At 52.0% G+C, this 24,457-nt stretch overlaps 1 protein-coding gene across 1 annotated transcript; it reads right to left on the reverse strand.

Annotated features, from left to right (window-relative positions):
- Positions 1–946: 946 nt before the first annotated feature.
- Positions 947–24,457, reverse strand: RBP1 (retinol binding protein 1). Its single transcript, XM_055321253.1, has 4 exons — positions 24,314–24,457; positions 22,888–23,066; positions 3,186–3,287; positions 947–1,194 (listed from the first exon to the last, which is right to left on the reverse strand). The coding sequence occupies exons 1-4, from the start codon at positions 24,384–24,386 to the stop codon at positions 1,141–1,143; spliced, it is 408 nt and encodes a 135-aa protein (XP_055177228.1). The 5' UTR covers positions 24,387–24,457; the 3' UTR covers positions 947–1,140.

Raw genomic sequence — 24,457 nt, forward strand, 5'->3', positions numbered from 1 at the left:
GGTCCTGGATGTAAGTCTTCTGTTTCCCAGTGGTCTTCCCTATCCTCGTCTTTCATCTCCTCACTCACCCTTCAGTTTTCCTGAATTTTTCTTTTTTTTTTTTCTTTTTTTTTTTTAGGATTTTATTTACTCATGAGAGACACAGAGAGAGGCAGAGACATAGGCAGAGGGAGAAGCAGATTCCTTGCAGGGAGCCTGATGCAGGACTCGATCCCAGGACCCTGGGATCATAACCTGAGCCAAAGGCAGACACTCGACCACTGAGCCACCCAGCTGCCCCTCCCTGTGTTCCTTTATGCAAAAGCACACTAGCAGTCATTTACACTTTAGTCTGAACAGGAGGCTGCTTTCCTTCCTCTAGAAGGATTTGCAAGTCATGCCTCTTCTATAATAGTGAAAAGGAATGCTTTACATCAGCCCATAGATGAGGTGGGAACGGTTTTGGGGTGGTGAAGTATGTGCTCATGACACCTCTGAAATCAAATCCAACTGGTAATTGCCCTTGATTAAGGTTCACTTCATTCTAGCTTTGGCTTATAATTCTATCCAGTTCCATCTCATTTACAAATAATTTTTAGAGCATCTCCTATGTGTACAATGCGGAGTTGGGGATCTCTGTTGGCCAGATCTCCTTGACTAGGCTTTAAGTTCTCAGGGTGGAGGGCATCTTCTGCTGCTTCTGTGGCACTCACCACATTTTGATCCCAAATGGACATGTAACACGGTAGGTGCTTATTACATGTATGGTGAATGTGAAGTCACACATCCTGAGCCCAAGCCTGTGCCCCTGAGGAAAGACTTTATGGGCTCAATGTCAGGACTAAATCTGCAGGTGTGTGGATGAATTTCTCCCCTGCCCAAGGGGTGGCATCAGGAGAAGCTGGCTTCGGAAGCCCCAGACAAAAAGTGAGCACAGGCGGGTACTGAAGCTTCTTCAAAACAGACGTCTTGAGGAGAAATCACTTTTATTGGGATGGCTTTGTTTTAAGGAAAAGAAAAGAGACAAAGCCAAGGGAGAGCCTCTGCTAACAGATGCTGGGGGGGATGGCTGGACATTTTGGCCCCATGCTGCACAAAGAAGGGGATCCTGGCCTATGCGTCCATGCTGCTCATTCCTCGAGATCCAGGGGTGCTCAGGCTTCACTGTACCTTCTTGAATACTTGCTTGCAGACCACACCTTGCACTCTCATCTCCTGAAACAAAAGCAGATGCTTGTCACTGGCCAGAGCAAGGTCACACTTGGTGTGCGCACAGGGCCAGGAGCTTTGAAAATACTCAGTGGCTGTTATTTTTCCTCAAGAGTTGGGTTGAACTAGCCCGATTCCTTGGAAAGTCAGTTGAACTGGATCAGTGGAGATGGGGCTCTGCTATGCCCTGTAGGCAGAGTTGGCTGGGAAATAAATGCTGCTCCCCGCCTCCTACTATGCTCAAGGGGCCCAAAAGGCTTTATGAACCCCAGGCCTGAGGCCAGGACAGAGTCTGTGCCCAGGCTTGGAAGAAATCAGGCCCAGACACACGGCTTGACTCCCAGACGACTCAGTAGGCTGTCACAGGCCAAAGCGGCAAGTTAGCACAGAGATTCCAAGCTTCAGCTGCATATTGGAGTACCTGGGGAGTTTGGAAAATGCCTGGGTCCCAGGCTAGACCAGTTATATCAGTGTCTCAGTGGGTGGAGCCCTGGAATTGCTATTATTGAAAGCTCCCAGGTAGTAGTAAAATGCAGCCCAGAAAGCCCAGGCCCTGCCTACAGGACAGCCCCTACCGAGTTGCTGGGAGGAATCACGGCACAGGGTCACCACATCTTGGAAGTGTTGTCTGTTTGTTTTTAAAATATTTTACTTACTTATTCATGAGAGACAGAGAGAGGGAGGTAGAGACAATAGGCAGAGGGAGAAGCAGGCTCCCTCTAAGGAGCCCGATATAGGACTCGATCCCAGGACCCCGGGATCATGCCCTGAGCTGAAGGCAGGCGCTCACCTGCTGAGCCACTCAGGAGTCCCTTGTTTTATTTTCTGAAGGAGGCGGGAAATCTGAATATTTATATGACATCCTAATTTTTAAATCGTTGCCTGAAGAAGTTTGGAGCTCACTGATGGCCAAATAAAAGAGGCCCCAGGTCCCCAGCTTGCAACCTCTGGCACAGAGCCACAGAGCCTCGGAGCTGAAAGAGCGGTGGAGATCACAGCATCTACCCTCATTGCTAGGCAGGTGAGGAAGAGAGGCCCCGGGAGAAGACTGGTTCCAGGTCAGGCACAGCCCAGGCCCTCCGCATCAGCCGAAGCTATCTCTGAAAATCATGCCCTCATGCCTCTTCTCAGCACGCACACATCCCAGAGCTCCCATGGACTCTGATCTTTGCAGAAGCGCCATGTGGTAGGGTGGCATTTTGTAGATGAGGCTGAGGAAAGGAAGGCGCTTACTCAAAGGTACCCAGTGAGTCAGGAGTTGAACCCAGGTCACCTGGACCAGGTTTTTTTTTTTTTTTTCTCAGAAGGAAGGTAATCGGGAGTTCCAAGGGGGCAGGAGTGATGGGAGGTCTCCTTTCAGAGGACATGTGTTATTTTAGCCTCCAGGGGCTAAGCCCCTTACTCTAGATTTCTGTGTGCTTTTCCCAGGCAATGGATGGAGCAGAAGTGGCTTTGACCTGAGTTCCCAGGCTGGAGGCCCACACCTGACCTGAGAAGGGCTTCTCCTCACCTGACCTAGGGAGGTCTTAGAAAAGCTTAAAGGACTCTCCTTGATTCTAGCCTGCCACAGCTTGGCATGGTGACACAGACATCATTTGGGAGCAAGTTTCAGTTCTTCCAGTTTCTAGCTGTGTATCTGGGATGTGACCCTCCAGGTCCCCATCTCCAAAATAGGAACCCCAATAGTACCTGGCCCACTGGGTTGCTGAGGGGACAGAAAGAGGCATGGAATGCAAAAGAACTTAGCTCCACATCTGCTGCTTAGCAGATGTTCCTCCTCACTTCCTGACTGGACAACTGAGTTGGCCTAGATCTCGCAAACACATTGTTCAGTTTTTAAAGTCATTCAAGCATCTTCTCCAGGCCCCTGGAAGAGAAGCTTCCGAGCAGGCCCGGCCATAGGGCATTCTTCTACGGTCCATCAGACCTCAATAGCCACCAGAGCCTCCAGGCTCAGCTCTGCCCCCCACCCTCCACCCCCGACCCCAGCAACCTACCAGGTGCAGCTCGTCACCCTCAATCCACTGGGTCCAGCCACGTCCCTCCTTTTCACCCTTCTGCACACACTCGAGCTTGTCCCCGTCCCAGCTCACGGTGGTCTGCCAAGCAAAAGAACATGGTGGTCAACCTTGAGCAAGCAGCCCCTGGGGGCTGGGCGAGGGGCAGCCCCAAGCTTGATCACCCAGGGGGCGCTCAAGTCAATTTTGTTACAGAAAATCTGCAGCCTAACTCTGTCCACCATGTGCTGTTATTACGGTATGTGGATCAGCTGGTCTTATCGTCCCTGAGCACTCCGGGCCCTGCCCAGGTGCTGGGGATGTTGAAGGGAAGACAGCAGGAGGAGGGAAGCCACAGGGCTCAGCCTATGCCCATGGGAGACTCCACAGTCTTGTTGGAGTGGCAAGGGCTCACTCGGAAAGACAGGGCTTGAGTATTGGAACTTAGAGGCAAGACAGTCCAGGAGCTCATGGTCTGGCTGGGACCTATGTGCGGTGCAGAGAGCATGTCCCATCTTTGCAGCTATCCACTTCTCCAAGAACAGCCCTTCCACGTGTGGCAGTTGCACATTATGAGCCCTGCCTCCCCACTGCAGCAGTTAGAACTTCCTTTGCCCCTGTTCACCGTGTGGCTCTAGGCAAGTCCAGCCCTTCTCTGGGCCCCAGTGTTCCCATCTGTCCTAGGAGGGGGCCAGAGGCCATGAACTCAGAGGCCTTGCCTTTATGGAGGGAAGGTTGTAGGATCCTTGTGTTCCAGGGCATGTTCCAGACAGTCAGCAACAGCCTAATCAGGATTTAAGAGAGGAGGAGAAATCTGGGAAATGGGTATGGAGTGAGTGGGCCAGTCCCTATAGGAGGATTGCCTGCCTCCTTCTCCCAAGCCCTCCTCTTCCTCCTGGGCTTGCGGATGACTGCTGCCCTCTGCTGTTGGATGAAGCCTGCACTGGAGCGCGGCGCAGAGGCACCAGGTGGGGGCCAGCCGGGTGCAGGCATCAACGTGACCTCTGGTCCTGGAGCCTGTTGCCTGAGGGAGGTGGAGCACAGGGGGACTGGAGGCAGGGACGTTCCTTTCTGGGGTCTAGAGATCACTCAGGGCTCACGTCCAGCAGGAAGCCAGAGAGAAGGTCCCACCTCCAAATCAGAACATAATGAAGTTGATGATGAACATAATGAAGATGATGAAGGTGTGTCGCAGGTAAAGACCACTAATGACTCAAGCCACAAGGTGCCCATCCTGTGGGTGCCTTGTCCATGCCAGGCCTGTGAAGGGAAGTGGGGACTGAGAAATCAGATACTCCTCGGCTTCAAGGAGCTTGTCAGAACACCGGGCTTCCTCATCAACGGAACTCCTCTTTGTGTGTATCCAGAAGTCCACCCCGCACACCAAGGGCCCCAGACTCAGCCAGAGGCCCAGAGAGGATTGCTGGCTCCCAGTTACAACGTACCCGCTTCTGTCTCTGCCAGACAGAGTCGAGTCAATGAGCACAGTCGTGCCCTCAGTGCTGGAGAGAATACAAGAAACGCTCCAAGAGGAGCACGGTAATAAAAAGAAAACCTGTAATTTTGCTTCCTCAGAGATAATTACTCTAACATTTTGATGTATTTATGTCCTGTCTTTTGTTCCTTTACTATGTATATATATATGTTTCTAAAAAATTGGGATTACATCATTTATTTTTTTTGTATCCTAGTTCATTTAATAGAAGCAATTTTCCACTTCAATAAATATTCTACATAAGCCTTATTTTAATGGTTACATAATATCAGGAAAGGGCTACATAATTTGTGGGGCCCAGCACAAAATGAAAACGAGGGGCTCCTCTAAAAAACTGATTAGGAATTTTAAGATGGTGACAGCAGAGCATTAAACTATGTGAGGGGCCCTTCGTGCGTTGTGGCCTGTGTGACGGCACGGATTACAGGACCATGAAGCTAAGCCAGTCGGTATTTCATTGCATATACATACTATTATTTAGCTTATTCTGTATTCTTGGGCATCTAGGTTATTTATTGTTCTGTGCTATTATAAATAAGACTGCCTGTTGTATACAGCTTTGAACACATCATGTTCTTTTGGGGGGGCAGTGGAGGAGCAGAGGGTGAAGGGGGGGAGAGAGAGAGAGAGAGGGAGAGTCCTAAGCAGGCTCCATGTGCAATGTGGAGCCCCACACGGTGCTCGATCTCATGACCCTGAGATCATGACCTGAGCTGAAATCAAGAGTTGGATGCTTTTTTTTTTAATTTTTTATTTATTTACGATAGTCAGAGAGAGAGAGAGAGAGAGAGAGAGAGAGGCAGAGACACAGGCAGAGGGAGAAGCAGGCTCCATGCACCGGGAGCCCGACGTGGGACTTGATCCTGGGTCTCCAGGATCGTGCCCTGAGCCAAAGGCAGGCGCCAAACCGCTGTGCCACCCAGGGATCCCAAGAGTTGGATGCTTAACCAACTAAGCCACCAGGCACCCTGAACACATCATGTTCTTAGAATGAACTTACAGAAGAAGAGTTGTTGCATTAAAGAATACACCTGTTTTTAAGGCTTTTGATAAGTAGTGCCAACTTGATCCCCAGAAAGCTCACACCTGTTTACCCTTCAACACCACTGCCAGGGAATGAAGCATGAAAGAGACGTTCATTAATGGCAAAGCAGGCTTTGCTCCTCAACTAATACATTACCCTTTCCAGATCATTTGACATCTTTTAACGGGGACCATTTGGATATAAACAATAAATACCTCACCAAAAGACTGATGGACAGCAGAATTTCAGGCATCCTGAGAGATGGAGGGATACAGGCAACAGCTGGAGGAATTTTTGGGTGTAGAGAACCCTTTTCTTAGAGTCCTACAATCAGGCCCCTTTAAGAGAAGGATCCCTACTGTGGCAGCTTCCAAAAGAGGCACTTTCTTGACCTCAGGTTTCTGCTGACTCTGACCCTGGGTGAGTTGGACAGAACAGAGACTATTCCCATCTGCACTGGATTCACAGGGGAGGCTGAGCTCAGAGATGAGAAGTGACTTTCTCAGGGTCACCCAGCAAACAAGGAAAGAATTTGGGTTGGAACATGAGCCTTGCATGACTCCGTGCCCCCGTGTTTCCCAGCCTCGGGTAGGGCACCCAGAGATATCTGCTGGCATCTGCTGGCCTGCAGATACATGTGGGCATTATGCCAAGATCCCGGGCAGCCCCCAGGAGAACACCTTTCAGCTCTGTCCAACCATTGTTGGCTGTGGGTGCTGGGAGCCAGAGATGGGTCCTAAAGAGATGGTCACTGAGAAGGGCAGACAGAGAAGTCCCAAGTGGTCACAGCCCAGTGTGGCTGGCACCGGGATTAGGGGAAGCCTAAACATAAACTAGTTTTTTTTTTTCTTTTCTTTTCTTTTTTTTAAGTAGGAAGGCATTCCAAACACAGTGAGGAGGGACAAGCAGGCCAGTGCTATGAAAGCTGCCCTGGACTTGACGAGACGAAGGAACAAAGCCAGGGGGATAGCTGGGGCTACAATGTGAGGCTAAACACTGGGACTGTGGCCTGGAGCTCGTCTTCAATGCCAGCCAGTGCCGCCTGCAGCCTCACACAGCCTCACGGCACTGATCTGCTGGGTGGAACCATCAGAGAGAGCACTCACCCTACGGACTCACCCTATGGAAACTGCCAGGCTGTCCTCCGGGTTAAAGAGGGCTGAAAGCTCAGCCATCGTTTACACTGGGCTCCTGGTACCTGCCCCCTCTCACTGGACACCCTCCACCTGTATCAGGTTGACCCAGTACTGCCAGCAAAGAGCATGTTCCTTGGAGCCCACAGACCTGGGACCTCTGTCCCTAGCCATGAGGGATGACTCCGGGCAATGGGAGTAGTATCTCTAAGCTTCAGGGCCCTCATCTACAGAAGAGGGATTAATGTTAGGCATCTTGGCCAACTGTTCCACGGGTGGCTGCCAGTGGATCACATAGTCCCACCCTTGTCAGGCTCCTACCCCGGTGACCCTGGCCTTGGCTGGGTGCCTTGCTTGGGCCAACAGGAGATGTTGCAAGCAGCACCTTTATGAGTGCTCATAGCCTGGGGGCTTGGTTTCTCAGAACCCTCCCTCTGGGAGCCCAGTTGCTGGCCTATTCTACTGGAGAGAAAGGCCACGGGGAGAAGCCCTGGAGGGCCAGAGCAAGGTTACCGCAGGAAAACTGAGGCACCCCAGCTAAGCCTCCTGCTAAATGCAGTCACATGGAGCTGAAGAACTGCCCAATCAGCCCACAGAATCATGGGAATACATGGTTGCCTTTTGAAGTCATCAGGTTTGGGGTGGTCGGCTACGTGGCCTTAGACAACCCAAAGACCTACTTTACTAAGTTGTGCTGAGGATGGGAGAAAAAATACATACAATGCAGAGGGCTGGCATATGAGGCTCTCAGTCATAGTAATCAAGACATCCAGAGTTTAGACAGGGAGGGGATTTGCTTATCCAAGCTGCACATGGTGGACATGGGTACAAACCACGGGGACGGGCAGGGCTGCCTCCGCCTCCCACCAGGAGCTCTGGGACTCCACCCCAGAAACGAAGCCCAGACAATTTCAAGGACCAGGGGGTGTCTGGCCACCTTCTGTTCCTTTCCTGAGTAAGCCTCCCCAAAGAGACCACATGCAGGTCTGCAGAAAGGGCTGGAACCCAGGGCAGCAGGCGGTAGAGTGAAGCCCGTCTAACTTTTCTGTTACAAATAACCACTAACACTTTGGCCTTGTCAGCAGCTTTCCCAGAAAGACCAACAGATGAATGGAGACCGCTTTGCATCACTCTGACAAGGGACTGTCACTTCAAAGCCATTATCCAGCTCCCCTGACCACTTAGAAACCCACAGGCACTGCTGCATGGGGGCCAGTGACCCAGAAACCCGGTTCCTGCAGGCAGTCTATGGAAGCATGTCCCGGGGGGCCCGAGGCCCCCTTGCCCTATGCAGATGACCCGTCCTGGGGGTGACAGGCCACTCCTGCTGAATGGACTCACCTCTTGGCAGTGACCGGGCATGATCTACAAATAGTGGGATTCAATCTGCCTCCCAGGGATCTGTGATCCCAGGATTTGTTAAAACTCCCACATGCTCCAAATGCCCATTCCAATGAGCAGGGGGAGGATGGGTCACCGACCCCACTACACTTGCGCACAAGGTCCAGGAAGCCCGGAGATGGCTGGGACTGAATCTTACTGTCTCTGTGCTTCCAGAGCCAGGCCAGAAGGGAGGTCTTGTGCATGGAGGTTGTGTCGGCAGAAGCCAGAGCCAGGACTGACCCAGGTCTGACTCCAAAGCCTGTGCTCTTTATTTTTTTAAACAATTTTGTTTATTCATGAGAGACACAGAGACAGAGAGAGAGGCAGAGTCACAGGTAGAGGGAGAAGCAGGCTCCATGCAGGGAGCCTGACGTGGGACCAGATCCCAGGACTCCAGGATCACGCCCTGGGCTGAAGGCGGCGCTAAACTGCTGAGCCACCTGGGGATCCCTGCCTGTGCTCTTTAAATTCTGGTGGGGGTGAGGGGCTGGAAAACCAGACAGTGACCAGACACTTCCTGTACATGATGTGAATTGCTAGAAGATGCATATTGGCCATTCCTCCTGGAGTTTAATTTTACAGTGTACACCCTTCAAGGGTTCCTGGGACAGTAAGAAGGTTCTCGGCCTCTGGTGCCTGGGTTAAATAAGTGAGCAGATGAGAAGGTCAGAGAAGGTAACAGAGAACCTGCCAAGTGCCAGGTACTTCTGTTTCACTTGACCTTCAAGCTTTAGAGCCAATAAAAATTAGATTTAGTATTAGACTTAGTTAGGTAACCAGCCTACGTCTCCTAGGGGTTTTGGGCTGAGCATTGCTTGGATCCAGTTCCTTCTGGCGGAGAAGTCCACTCACTGCCCATGAGACGAGGCTGGGTGAGTGACGTGCTCACTCCTCTCCTTCTGACCCACTCCTAGGAGGCTGGCAATTATCTAAAATGAGCACATTTGGGGGTGGGGGGGAGCCAATTCTCTCTAAAAGCAGATTACAACTAAAAAAATAAGGCCTTAAAATGTGAGCGAGTAATTAGAGACATAAAAGCTGTTAAAAGCAACTACTACAAACCAGTAAAGCCACACAACAAGGCCTTTGTGGGCATGAAAGAATGCGACGCTAATGCCACGACGGAGCTAACAGCAAATGGTAACAATTCTTAGGACAAACAAAACGCTAAAATGTTAAGACTAATCTTGACACGTCATTTTTAAAATTCCTTTAACATTCCAGGAAGTGCCCAGGATCAATTTTAAAACAAGAAGCCCTCAGAGAGCTCAAGGCCCTGTGAGGCCAAGGTTTTGGATAGGGAAGAGGTCACAGGGCTCACGTGGAACTGTGCTAGGTCAATCCAGGGACCCAGTACTGAGTGTCCTAATCTTGGGCCCTAAGGCTGGGCTGGATCCCAGATGTGCCATGGAGCAGCTCAGCCCAGAGGGAAGGTAGATAGGTAAACTGGCATCGACTCCCCTGCGTTCTTTGTTGGGGTGTGAGGCGGGTGCCCACCCTAGCCTGGAGGGGCAGGGAAAGCTTCCTGGTTGTCACCATCACCATCATCACCCTACCAACATGTGCTAAATACTCACCACATGCTGGGCAGGGTATTAAACACAACATGGGTCGTATCCTCCTGGAGCAGTTACACGTTTCCCATTTTACAGGTATGGAGACTGGGGCTTTCAGGTCACCCAGCCATATAGTAAGAGGATGAGATGTGAGTCCAGAGTCCATGTTCTTGGCTACTGTGCTCTGCAGCTATCTGATCTAAGCTGACCCTTGAGTGAGCAGGATTCTCCATCATGGTTCTGCACAAGGCAACATGTGGTGATCGTGGGTTCGACACCTGCACATTAGCCTCGGGTGCTGGGAACAGAGGCAGGTGAGGTGAGGACGCTACTCTCAAAAGCACACAGGCTATTAGAGAAGAAAACAAGCCAGAATTCCAGCAGAATGGCAAGTGCTGGGTGGAGGCAGGTGACGTAGTTGTGGAAGGGGAAGGCCTCTCATCAGTCTCTACAATAGGGACAGAGGTCCGTCAGGGAAGGCTTCCTGGAGGAGGTAGGTAATGCTGGAAATAATGCTGGAATTGACACCAGAAAACACCTTGAGAATGAGGTTAAGAAGCAGAAATTGGAGAAGAAGAATGAGGGAATCTCAGGCAGAGGGAACAGCCTGGACAAATGCAGGCAGGCCAGGGGCTGTGTGAGTGAGTGAGGCTTCTAAATGAGCTTTGCCCAGCAGGATCTCTCAGCATGACCCTCCCCGTGGAGCCTGACCCTGCACCTCTAACCCCAGAATTTACCAGGGAGATGACTCAGCCTCTCTTTTCCTGTACTTTACATCTTTGTGGCTCCAACCAGCCAGACCTGGTGCAAAGGACAATCCAGATGCTTGCTTATCTGGCAGGCAGGCTGGCCTGCTACTTGAGCCAGGCCAAGGAACCAGCTTATTATCAAGTCCCCCCTGGGAAAGGTGGAGTAGGGGGCTGGGGGGAAGAGGGTGATGAGGAGTAAGGGGGGAGCCATCCTGCTGGAGAGTGCTCAGAGGGGCTATGCAGGGCAGAGTCCACCAAGGCCTCATCTCATCCACCAGTGCCTCTGGTTCCTACATTTTATCTTTCTTTTTTCTTCCTCTTCTACTTTTTATCTTTCAAGGCAAACAGAAACAAACAGCTCCCACAGGATAAGAGGCGCTAGCTCAGTAACTGAGGAGGAGTCGCCAGCAGGTCAGGATCTCCTGACTGAGAGCTCTTTGGGGTCTGGGAACCTTTTGTTCACTACAGGATACCAGCCGTCACCTTGGAATCGAGGACATGCATTTACCAGTTGTAGAACAAATGAACAAATGGCAGAAAACATTCTAGGGGTACTTTTAGAATTTTTTGGGCGATGAACACATTTTTTTTTTTTAGACAAAATATCCCAGGCAACGTAGCTATTTATTCTTCCACAAATTAGCCTTATAGAAATGGGTTAGCCACTGTGTGACACTGGCGAGGGCTTCTGGGTCCCGGAGCACTTAGTCATCACGCCCAGGGCCACACAAGCCAGGAAGAGTATGAGTCATGGTTTCAACCCACTTCTACCCAACTCTGAACCCACAGGCTGCCCACTGTTCCCACATGAGCATCTTGCTGCCACGGATGTCTTTGCTGCCAAACAGCGCCTGGCAGGCTGTGGGCCTAGGTCTGGCCCAGCTAGCGGACAGCATGCCTGCCTGAGCTGGGCTTTGGGGGGTGGGGGGGACGGTGGCGATGACAGCCTTGGAGAGATGCAGGCCTGAGCCCCAATCCGTCCCTATTTCTTTCCAGCAGGGAGATCCTGCAATGCACCCCACCCCCTGAGCCTACATTTCTTCACCTGCAAAATGGGGCTGATAAGTCTTGCTATAGAGCAAGAGCCATCAGGATGAAATGAAATGAGGGGTGGCAAGGACCCATTTGAGCGCCGGACACATGAAACACTCCGTGAGCATAGTTCTCTCTGCTGCTGGCCTTGCCCAGCCTGTTCTCTTTGGCTGCAGAGAGGCACATGCCCTTGCAGGTGCACCTCCACCGACGTGACTCCACTAGGTCTTGTCTGGATACCCAGGTGTCCTTCACACATGCCACCGCCTCCAGAACTCATCTTCTGGAGTGCATAGTTCACAAGATGAGAGAATTAATAGTAACAGCCCCTACCGGTGGAGTAGACGACTGCAGGCTTTCCTGCCTCTAATCCTCCCCACGAAGTAGTGAGTGTTCCTGATTTCATCATTATCCCCATTTCACAGACAAGTAGAGGTGCAGAGACTTGAAATAACTTGTGTAAGGCCATCCTGTCTGGAAGTGGCATAGATGGGACTCCAGAGATGATGGTCCGGCTCCAGAGCCGAACCGGTTATGACTCAGCCCCGCTGCCAGCCCTGCCTCAGAGGGAGCTGGGCCTCGGACAGACTCTACTGTGGAGGACAACGAGATGCAGAGCCGACCTGGCCCCTCTGCACCTGACAGTTCCGTCCCATGACAGGCACTGCTTCACCAGGGACGCTGCATTTGAGATTTCAAAAGCCTCACAGAGAAATTAGCCCAGGGCTGTGACCCTTAACATAACAAGGATGCCACCTCTCCCGGGTAACAATCTGAAGTCTGACTGCCAGGAACTAAATTCTGGTTCCACCAGCTAACCTGGTCTCAGACAAGCGAGGGCTTGTTCCACTTTTCATTTTCTTTATGTATCATATAGGAAGCATTCTGACATCTTCATTCTAGAATCGTGAAGATTAAAAGAATTCATGCATGGAAAGTGCCTAGAGCTTGTAGCACATGGGAAGTACCCCACAAACACTAGCTATGATTAAAGGGTGAATGGATCTGCAGGGAGATCATTCACCATTTATATTGCTTGAGGTTCTATTTCTACTGAACACTCATTCGACAAATGCACTGGAGCCCTCTGTGCCTGGCACCAGATGGACATGCAAAGTGTGGGCCCCATGGTCCCACATCTCAAATGCATGAACAAGCGTCGCAGGCGCCCTGGGAGCAATGGCTGCAGAGAAGGGCAGTGGGATGAGGTGGGTTGGGGAATCAGGACAAGATTGGTGAGACAGTCAATCCTGGACTGGTCTTCACTAATTCTCCTGGGGCAGAAAGCAGGGGACTTGTCCCAGGGACGTGAGCAGAGAGATGCAAAGGGGGACAGCAAGCGAAGGCACCTATAAGCGGTGGGATGGGGCGAAGGTAAGGAGTGAGGCAGGGAAGGGAACTGGAGAGGCAGCAGCAGCCAAGTCCTGAAAACCTGAGCCCCTCTGGCCCTTGCCTGTCGGCGCTGGGGAGCCCCCGGGGGAGGGGGTTAGGCTAAGGAGGCTAAGGAGTGACCTGATCAGATTCCCTTTTTTTTTTTTTAAAGATTTTATTTATTTATTTGACACAGAAAGAGAGAGCACAAGCAGGGAGAGCAGCAGAGGGAGAGGGAGAAGCAGGCTCCCCGCTGAGCAGGGAGCCCAATGTGGGGCTCGATCCCAGGACCCTGAGATCCTGACCTGAGCCCAAGGCAGATGCTCGACCGAGTGAGCCACCCAGGTGCGCCCCCAGAGTCCCTTTTTAGGATGTGAAGGATGGGCAGGAATGTTGAGGATGGTGGAAGGGAGATCAATGTGAAGAAATAATTCATGGAGAGTGCTCAGCCTGGTGCATAGGAGGAAACATAAGAGGCGTTAATTATTATTGTTGTTATTATTGTTACAGTCATGAGATGTTCAGAGCTGTGGGGAGGGAGGAAGGGGAAAGAGAGGCTAAGAAGCAGAATTTGTGGAACTTGCTGACTGGCTGCCCATAAACACTTTTCACTTATCTTCACAGTGATTATTTATGTGGGCTATGCAGTGGTCTGTGGAATTAAAAAGCCACAATCACTCTAACCACCTGTGGTCAAGCAGCGCTTAGCAACACCTGCAGGAGGCAGCCAGCTCTGTGAACCACACAGAGTCAGGGGTCAGAGAGATGTGAAGCTGAATCCCAGGGCCATGGTTAACCAGCAGTGTGACCCTGGGCAGGACCCGAGGGTCCCTGTCTATCAAATAAGAGTGGCACCTCCTCCCCAGGATCATCGGCGGATTAAATAATATCTGTACAGTGCCAGGGCACAGCCTGCCGCACAGAAGCCCCCAGACGGTGGCTGGGCTTATAATAATGTGGGCTGGTGACGATTATTACCACGCAGCTACAAACAAATACTTTCGTACAGATAGATGCAGCTTTTTTTATCTTTTGAATGATTTTCCTGGAATATAATCACTTAAGTGGGAACTCTGAGTCAAAGAGGAAGACGATTTTTCTGACTCACTGCGTACCATCAGACAGGATTTCTCCTCCCTCATTTTCTGAGTGCAGAGCCAGTTATGCTGTTAAGGCTGGTAAAGGTGGGTTTTGCAGCCTGGAGTCTCCTCCAGCCCCTGCCCTCACACCTTTCATGTCCATCCTGTGTATATAGCTCTGCCCCAGAGTCTCCTCTGCTGTCCTTGGACCCTCAGGTCAGGAAAGAAAGAAGGCGGGAAGGGGACAAGGAAGGACAGACTCATGAGTATCCCTGTGTTAAAGACAATTGGCACTCTCAGGTATCTGCTTATTAAACACCTAGAAAAGTCTTGGCATATTTAACCAGAATAAATGTGCTCTAATATTGGAATTTCAGGCAGGATGACAGAGACCCGCAGTTCCTGTCTGGATGACAAGGGGTGGTGTGTATGTGTAGGTGTGTGCACGTGCACACGTGCTTTAGCAATTCGTACAACAGAGATAGCCATAAAAATGCTTCCTTGGCGGGGGCACTTGGGTGGCTCAGTGGTTGAGCATCTGCATTGGGCTCCAGTTGTGATCCTGGGGTCCTGGGACCAAGTCCCACATCGGGCTCCCCGCAGGGAGCCTGCTTCTCCCTCTGCCTTGTCTCTGTCTCTCATGAATAAATCAATAAAATCTTTTAAAGAAAATCCTTCCCAGGGAGTAAGCTATTGTGAGTCAGGCATAGTGCCTATTGTCAGAGTTTTCAATCAATTCCAAGTCAAATATGAATAAATCCTCAAGCCCACGTGAAAGGTTAGCGATGGGACCTGAGTTGCTGGGGCTGGTTACCAGAGAAGCCTTCCATGGGGCAAAGGGACCCCAAAGTCAGTCATCGCTTTCAGCCTCCAGATGCCTGGAGGGGAAGGCAAAGGGGGTTTCCTGCCCCCTCACCTCTTCTGTTCCGGGCCCTGTGACTGCTTCAACCAACAGAATACAGCAAAATATTGCTCTATGACTTCAGAAGCTAGGCAAATCACAACGTCCCCTCCCTTTGCCTTGTCCTCCTGGCTGTCGTTTGTGGGACCTGGCTACCATGATCTGAGGAAGCTCAAGCAGCCAGGAGACAGTGTGTGTGGGGGGGAAGGGCCATGGGGAAAGCGAATCCTCCAGCTGCCGGCTGGCAGGACACGCAGCAAGGCCCAGCCACCCCCTTTGGGCTCTGCCCAAATTGCAGATTCATGAACAAAAGGAACCACCGCTGTGGCTCGGAGTTTGGAAGCATTGCATTTTGGAGTGGTTTGTTAGACAGCAATAGAAAAATGAAATAAACTCACCACCACACTGAATTTTCACAATCCCATCAGTACCACTACCCCTGGCTCCTTTTACAGACGAGGGTGCCAGAAAGTGCCTTCACTCAGGGAACACAGCTGGAAGGTAGACTCAAGATTCAAATCCAGGTTCATCTCCAAGCCAAAGCTCTCAAGTGCTCCGTTGTAGCCCGCACTTGCCCACACACTATTGGTACCTGCTGCACACACTAGCGGAGGGCCATCCTGGGCCGCTGGAAGTTTGGCATCCCCAAGGAGACGCCATCCGCTGAGACTGGGCCGCATCTCTGCACTCTCATTCAGCCCCCAGAACCAGGCACCCAGAACCCCGGTACAGGCTTAGTGCACAGAATCATGACCAGCACATCACAGCATCCTCAGCACGGGCCGGCCCACTTCCTCATTTTTCTTTCTTAGTAGTTATCAGAAGCACCGTCTTGGAGCCAGCAGCAGCAGCAGCAGCAGCAGCAGCAGCTGGGAACTCAGTAGAAAGACCCATTCTTGGGTCCACTCCAGACCTTCTGAATCGGAAACTTCAGTGGGGATGGGCAGCTCAAGTTTGAGAACTACTGCTCTATCTACTGATGTGGTTCTCAACCCAGGATCTGGGAACTCTGAAGGTCTGAGGATGTTTTTAGATGCAAGTGACAGAAAACCAGTTCAAATAGCTTAAGGCGAAAGGAAGGGAAGGCCCTGGCTGGCTCAAGTACATGGAGATTCTTGGAGATGTGCTAGTGTCAGGGGCTCCAGCAAACCCCCCAGCCCTGCGGTTTCTCTTTCTCTCTCACTTCTGCTCCTCTGCTGGCCTCATCTTATCTTTCCCTTCCTTCTGTTGATTTCTCCAGGCAGCCATGGGAGGTGATGTGGAAGTTTACATCCTGCCAGCTTATGAACTTTAGAGGGACTAGAACACAGCTCTCTGCCAGGGAAGGGTGACATTAGGTCACATGTACAATCATGTGACAGGTCATGGGACACTGTTATCACCCTGGCTTAAGGTGCTCATCCCACAAGAGACAGTGTACCATGATTTGCAGCTCCCCCAGACCCCACAAGGAGAGTAGGGCCATAACTCGCAGCAGAACAGGTGGTGCTTCTTTGGGTGACTAGGGAGCAATGTCGGTCAGAAAAATACAAACGGTGGTTAACTCCCCGAACTGCCACCCGGCCATCATAAGTGATTACTTTGGCCCCAGCCTAAGGCTTCTGGCCCCTTGTTGCGCACAGTGTTGTGGTTTCCCAAGGCAACGTCCCCTGGACTATCTCTATGGTCCTCAGAATTTGCCTTGTGAGACAGGGAGCACAGCAATCATAATGCCCATTTCGCAGATGTGAAGACAGAGGCAGTGGATCCAAACATTTAAGGTCACTGTCAGTTGGATAATGGAGGATTCAAACCCAGACTCTCATACCAGCACTCCTCTCCATACCCCCAGGCCCTGCCAGTACTCTGGGCTCACCTCCAGGCTGCGCCAGGCTCAAAATAAGGAACCCGGGTGCTGGCCCTCTCCGCGGGAGACCTTGAAATAGAGAGCTTTAACAACAGACCAGTTAGAATCCTTCCTCTGCCACCACAGGCTGGGTGACCTGGAGCTACAAAGATTCTTCACCTCTCTGAGCCTCAGAGTCCCACCTGCCAAATGGGCACACTGACGCCTACAGAACAGCATTTGTTGGTGGAGACCCAAAGAGGAAAAGTGCTAAAATCATTTGGCGCAGGCATGGCCCTTGGTAAGGATTTAGTGCATGTTATTTTCCTTTGTTCCTGCCTAAACACAAAACCTAACATGACAATGTGATTCTTGAAAGCTACTTTGTGCACTTTATTTGGGTTGCTTTAATTCTCCTTTTTGTAATCCTCAAAAGCACGCTGCTGACGCCGATTCCGAAGGTCGGCGAACTTGAGCTAACGCATGAAAGAGACTCCGTGTTTCCACTGTGGAAAGGACCCAGCCAAGGGCTGGGGGCCTGGTTCCGAGGCCCTCAGGAGGCTCCCGAATCTGAGGGCATTCATAGCTCTGTGGCCCAGGGAGTTAATTTTCTGCCATCGGCATTGCGTTGTTTAAAATACGAACCAGAAAAATTAGTGAGTCAAGGACAGAATCAGAAAGCTGGCAAGAGTTTAAACCAAAGTGTTAACAGCAGTTTGGTGGATTTCATGCATTACCATATATAATTAGATGGATGGATGGATGGATGGACGGACGGATGGGTGGGTGGGCGGAAGGAAGGAAGTCAGAGTGGAAGGGAAGGAAACACATGGTTAAAAGAGAAAGAATTCAGAAAATCTATAAACACTGACATGGAAAGATGCCTAAGAAGTAGCATTGAGTGAGAAAACAACGCACCAAGGAGTGGATTTCTTTCTCTCCTTTTTTTTTTTTTTTTAAACTGATCAGTAGATAGACAGCTTCTATATTCAAAGAAGATTTCCGACAGATCCACAGAACCAGTAGCAGTGATAACCTCTGGGGAGTGGGAATGAGGCCAAGTGGGGGAAGGGGCCCTTTCCTTTGCAGTCCACTCTCTCCTGTGCTATTTGAATTCTTTTTTTCCTTTTACAATAAAAACAAAGAAAGCCACGGAGGGGCGGAGGGGAGGGCTGTGAGCGGAAGGGAGGCTCTGTGGAAGGGGTCACCCTGAGTTCACAGCTGGAGGAGAAGGAGAAGCCAGCAGCCCAGGGGTGGGAAGGAGGCACCAGGCTCCCCAATGAACAAAGGCGCCCCCTCCAGGGAAAACCTGACCCAGTGTCCACGGGGTGGGATGACAAATGGCCCTTCTGCCACCATCACGTGGAGCCAGGCTCATGGCTGTGCTTCCTGACCCAGGGGGCTGTCTTCTGCAAAAGCTGCTCCTGCTGGGGAGAGCAGGGAACAAAGAGCTCGATCTTTCCTCCTTCCAAGGGGTTCCCTGGCCCAGGCGTGGGGGCTCTGGGAAGTCGAGGGGCATCTTCCTCATTCACGCTCCCCCACCCTGCCAAAGCTCCCCGTGCAGGACCTAATGCACCACACAGGTCTCAAAGCGGCCCGAGATTTCCTTTCCAAGGATAAAGGCGCGCAGGAGGCAGCAGGGCAAAGCTGCGCCCTGTGCGCACTTCCACCGAGATGACAGCCCAGGCTGCTTGTGGGGCACGTCGGACCTTCCTAGGACCTTCCTAGCACGGGAAGCCTGAGCTGAGCAGTCCTGACGCAGGCTTGGAGGCTCCAGGCTTGGAGGGCTCCGAGGGCTCTGGCCCTGGGCCTGGGGAGGGAGCGGAGAGCCACTCCCGGCCAGCGCCACGGGGCCCTCTGCAGCGCTGCTCCCACATCTCACTGTCTGCAGAGCCACGGGGATACTGGGGACACCGAGGCGGCTCTGGCCTCCAGGGCAGTGGAACTCCAGCTTCAGCTGCACCAGAGCCAGGTGACCACTGGCCCCCACTCCTGGAGTTGCAGGTTCAGGAGGCCAGGGCTGCGGCTGCAGAATTTGTCTCTACCTCGTTCTGCTGCCGCCACCACCGCACGTCTGCACCTGGGGGAGCCACGGCCCCAGGGAACCCCTAGTGCAAACAAAGACATCTGGCTGCTTGATCCCCGACTGCTGCTCCGGGGGAACCTGGTGGGGTGAGGCCTGTGGTGAGCTGGAGAGCGTCCCATTTAAAGGGAGCACTGCGACAGCGTCCCGGCCTCCACACAGCCCAGAGAGAAAGGGGCACCCAGTGTTTGACTTTGTGGGTTAAGAACAGCCAGAGATACGGATCTTTCTACGAAATCTCACAGTGTATGGCAATCATTGGCAACTGGCTCTGCAGTTTTTCAAACATTCTGCGGGTCAAACAAAATACATCTGCAGGCCAGATTTCACCCCCTGGCTGCTGTTCTAGAGTGCAGATAATGTTCCCATAGAAAGAGGCAGGATCAGAGGACTCCACGCGAGCAAGCCCCTGGGTCCTTTGGGGAAGGATGGTCAGTGTGATCGTGCATCTCCTAGCGAGAGGTCCCTGCAGCCTCTCAGAGCCACATTGAGGCTCCCTACTGGGTCCTCATCACTCCCATCTGCCCCAGCCACATCCTGCACTCCAGTCTTTGTGGACTGCACCTCTCTCACCTCCAAAACTCTCTCCCAATCAAGCCTTTTCTGATCCCCTGGCCCTTTGTGCATGTGGTTCCCTCCACCTAGAATATTCTTATCCTTTCTCCATATATGCCCTGATTCTTACCTGTCTTTTAAGACCCCCCTCATCCAGGTAACTTCACTGACCACTGCGTCCCCACACCTCCACACTGTGCTCCTAACCCACTATGCTTCCATCACTGAAGAAAACGGCCTGAGGACGCATCAGTCTCCTCCACTGACCCGGGTGCTAGGGAGGCCTTGCTCCCTCTGTGTCCCCAGGCTGAACCCAGAGCCTGGGGGGAGGGTGCGTTGGGGGCAAGGAAGGTCTGAAATAGCATTTATCAACTGCTTTTCTCTTGGCCTTGGCCTTCCTCTTGTCCCCTTTCTGTTTGCCATGCTATTTCCTGTCTATCCTCCAAGCCACGACTCAGGCTACTTCCTGTAGGAACCTTCCCTGACCTCCCAGACCCAGGAGGAGGTCGTCCTCTGTCCATCCTGCCCCCACCCACACGCCATCACACCAGGACTGGCCTCCCCACCGCACTGAGCTCCATGAGGTCAGGAATCTTGTGCGATTCATCTCAGTAACACTAACACGGGGGCTGCAAAGACAGAGTAAGCTTGTGGGACCATGAGACGCTTGTGAGACCAAGAAAGGAATTAACAAAACAGATGAATGACTGATCCCAGGTAAGAAATGAGACTGTGGTAATGTGCTGGGGAGGAAGCGTCAGAATGAAGCCGACCTGGTGCTGAGAACAGATTGTCCTCCTGGCCACTGCTCCCGGCTGGTGGGTGCAGAGTGTGTAGAGCGGAAGAGGCAGTGGTGGAAGTTATCTGTGGCAACCCCCCCCCCCCCCCCCCGCCCGGCCCAGGCCCCCTGGGGGCCCTGGAGACCTCAGCCAACACAGCCCCTTGCAGGCCCCTCCTCTGCACTTGCAAGCCTCGGCTGGACAGGTGCTGTAGTTCTATTATGCTCCACCCTCCCTTGGCCATGCTCTTCATTGTAGGCCTCCATCCAGTTGGCACCCCTGAGAAGGGCTTCTCTGCAATGTGAAGGGCCACAGAGAGGCCAGGGCAGAGGGCCTGTCCACCCCCCTCCCCCCCTACAGCAACAGCAAGGTAAGCCAGTGCCATATACTTGAGAGACGGCCACCCCAAGTCCTGTAGCAGCAAAGGTGACCATGAGTCCTAGCCCAATCCCTTCTAGTTTGCTCAGCTGCTGGGCTCCCCGATCTGGTCACCTGGGTTGTCCTGATGTCCTAATGCCAGGCTGAGAAAAGAAGGTGGCCATGTGCTCCTTCCTTTGGGTCTGAAACCCTGCCTTCTACCCCTTCCCTTTTGTGTAGAAGTCACCTCCTCCAGAAGTCCTTCTCTGGGTACCTTCTTTTGTCACCACTGATCACACTCTGTTCTGTGTGTCTGTCTCCACCACAAAGGTTATGAGTTCCTGGCCATCAGGGATTGTGACATCCTGCCCCACGTCCCTGTGCCTGGCACCGCGATTAGCGTGTGAGGAAAGCAGTAGGTACGGTGCAGTGGTTCGCGCAGGGACTCTGGAGCTGCCAAAGGGCAAATCCTCCCTCTGCTGCTCACTTAACTTCCCCAGCGCCTCACAACAAGAAATCCTGCCTTGGTTTTCTAATCTGTAAAATGGGGTTGAAAAAACAGTATTGTGAAGAGTGAGGGAATTAAAATTAATTGGTAATGGTACTTGGTGCGTAGTGAGCACCTGATGAGCACTAGTGAGTATAACGAGGTGGTCGGTAAATGTTTCACACGTTACTGGATGAGGGAAGGGAAAGCAAGACGGGAGATAATTAGCCAAGTAAGTATAAGCTAGCACATTCCAGAGGTTGCAGTGACCCAAAACAAACAGGGATGCCTGCCCTGCTCTGTGGGTACCCTAAGAGTGAGCCGGGGAGAGGAGTGTTCTTAGAGTGCAGTGCGGTGCAGCAGGCCCGGGGGCAGATCTTGGGCAGTGATCTGAAAGGCAGCCCCCCTCCCCCAAAGCAGCCCTGTCTGCTGGTCTCCTTTCCCACTGTGAGCCCGGCTGAGGATCAAGAGGCCTTGGGCCTTTTAAAGGCACAGCCTGACATGTTCCTACAACAATATTGGCCTCTCCAAAGACACTGCCTTCTGCCGTCATTGCAAACAACAGACTCAGACACTAACTCCTACCTGCCGTCAGATGAATCGACAAGGGGGGTGGGGAGGGATGAGTAGTAGTCCAGGCCTGGGGCTTCTTATCCTCACACACTGACACCCCTATAGCCACTGTCCCAGCAAACCTCCACCATCTGGTTTCTGCCAAGGCAACCAGCAAGAGAGGGGCCTAGCAGAGAGCAGGAGGGTGGGCCTCAAAGTCCAAAGGCCTAGGGTTCAAATCCCATCTCTTGCAAGTCTCCTTCCCTCTTGGGGCCTTTGTCATTGTATACGATGGGGTCACGAATCTCTCCCTCACTGGGCTATGGCACAGTGTAGGGCACAAAGCAGACCTTTGGTAAATTGTCCCAGGGGGAGGGGAGAAAGAGGGGGAGCACCTCCTCAATACGCAAGGCAGCTCCCTGGGGGTGAGCATACACTAGCTGTGGACCCAACACTGTGAAAGGGATTCCAGGAGCAACCTGACCTTCCAACGACCCGAGAATGTTGATGGAGACTTGGGCTGACCTTCCAGTTTGCTGTGTTAACGCTAATTGGGGTCTCGGGGTCTAATTGGGGTCTCAGGGTCGTCAGCTTCCCACCCTTGGGGCTAGGCTGTACTTGCTTCCCCGCCTGCACGAAGGCTTCCTCTAGCCTGGGCTCAGTGGCACTGACCCACCGAGTAGGGGTAGGCTGCAAAGTTCAAAGGCAGCTCAGCGGGCAGTGGAGGCCAGGACGGGGAAGGGGGCGGCCAGGAGCCAGATCTCAGTTTGGCGATGAGGTGGGACAGGTCAGTGGCTTCCGGGAGATCATGATGTCCCCTGCTTCCTAGGGTGGCTTCATGCTAGGTCACCGAGAACGATTTACACTTGAAAAGGGTTCCCTGTGTTTCTTTCCTTCCTCCACCAGGCCAAGGTACAGCCAGAGGAGGCAACAGACTGAGAGTCAACAGATCTGCGGGGGAGTTCCAGGCCAGCCCCTCCCCGCTGTGCTGTTCTGGGCTGGTTACTCATTGAAACCGTTTCCTCATCTGTAAAATGGGCATTCTCCTACCTCCCTCGGGGGTGGTTGTGAGATTAGGTGAAGTCAAATGTATAAAGCACCTGACTCAGTCCCTGGACACCGCAGGGCCTCTGCAAACTGCAGCTTTCATAACCATTATATCCTGTTTGGACAGAGGAGTATGCTTGATGAGTCCCTGCTGTCACCTTTGTGGGTTGGCAGTGCAAAGATCCCTGGTCCCTAAGAATTTAAGGGCCCTCGCTCCCCTCCCAGATGAAGTAGCCCAGCCTTTTTGGTCAGGCGCCCTGGGCAGGAGGTGCCCTGGTGTATGCAAATCCTCACCATGCACTTGCGGTCATCTATGCCCGTCAGGTCCTCCTCAAACTCCTTCCCAACCTGGAAGTCCATGATATAGTTCCTGAAAGTGCTCAGCGTGCGGATGATCATATGGTCGCCGTCCTGTACGATCTCTTTGTCCGGCTTCAGCAAGTTGGCAATTTTGCGCAAGGCCACATTGACATCTGCAGGGGGTGCCGGGGAAGAGAGGGGCAGAGAGTTGGCAGGAAAATCCAGAGAAGGGTCCCTAAGGCAGTGGGGACCCAGGAGCCAGCTCCTGGGGGGGGTGGGGAGGACTTTTGGGGTTCCCTGCTCTGCTCGCTTAGCGCTGTCTTAGCCAGCAGCCAGGTCTGTGCCTTTCTCTTCTCTTTTCAAAGAGAAAAAGTCTTTTTTTCTTTTTCTTCTTTCTTTCTTCTTTCTTTCTTTCTTTCTTTCTTTCTTCTTTCTTCTTTCTTTCTTTCTTTCTTTTTTTCCTTCCTTCCTTTCTTCTTTCTTTTTCTTTCTTTCTTTTTCTTCCTTCCTTCCTTCTTCTTTCCTTTCTTTCTTTCTTTCTTCTTCTTTCTCCTTCCTTCCTTTCCTCCTCCTTTCTCTCTCTTCTTTCTTTTCCTTCCTTTTCTTTCTTTCTTTCTTTCTTTCTTTCTTTTTCCTTCCTTTCTTTTCTTTCTTTCTTTCTTTCTTTCTTTCTTTCTTTCTCTTCTCTCTTTCCTCCTTCCTTCCTTTCCTCCTCTTTCTTTTTCTTTCTCTTTCCTCTTCTTTCTTCCTTTCTTTTCTTTCTTTCTTTCTCTTCTTTCTTCTCCTTCCTTCCTTCCTTTCCTCCTTTCTTTCTTCTTTCTTCTTTCTTTTCTTTCTTTCTTTTTCTTCCTTCCTTCCTTCCTTTCTTCTTTCTTTTTCTTTCTCCTTCCTTCCTTTCCTCCTCCTTTCTCTCTCTTCTTTCTTTTTCCTTCCTTTTCTTTCTTTTCTTTCTTTCTTTCTTTTTCCTTCCTTTCTTTCTTTCTTTCTCTTTCTCTCTCTCTTTCTTTCTCCTTCCTTCCTTTCCTCCTCTTTCTTTCTCTTTCTTTCTCTTTCTTTCTTTCTTTCTTTCTTCTTCTTTCTTTCTTTCTTTCTTTCTTTCTTTCTCTTTCCTCTTTCTTTTCTTTCTTTCTTTTCCTTCCTTCTCTCTTTCCCCTCTCCCTCCTTCTTCTTTCTTTCTCTTCTCCTTGCAACAAAGTTTTCTGCCCTTTGAAGCAAAAAGCAAACTGAACCCAGCTCTGCTTAATGAAGTTCCCCACGTCCCGAGCCACCTACGGGCTGCGGGCGCCGCCGCGCTCCCCGTCCCCGGGGCACCCAGCCGGCCACCCTGGGAGCCGAGGCGGCCGCGGCGGGGGCGGGGGCGGGGGCCGGGGCCGGGGCCGGGGCCTCGGGAGGGCTCGGGGGAGCGGGCACAGCTGCTTACCGAGCGCGCGCAGGTACTCCTCGAAGTTCTCGTTGGCCAGCATCTTCCAGTACCCGGTGAAGTCGACCGGCATTTCGGGGGGCTCGGGGGGCTCGGGGGGCGGGCGGGAGCGGCTGCGGGCTCCGCGGGCGAGCGGCTGGCGGC

This window comes from Nyctereutes procyonoides, unplaced genomic scaffold (genome assembly GCF_905146905.1).
Source record: "Nyctereutes procyonoides isolate TBG_1078 unplaced genomic scaffold, NYPRO_anot_genome, whole genome shotgun sequence".
Taxonomy (NCBI): Eukaryota; Metazoa; Chordata; class Mammalia; order Carnivora; family Canidae; genus Nyctereutes; species Nyctereutes procyonoides.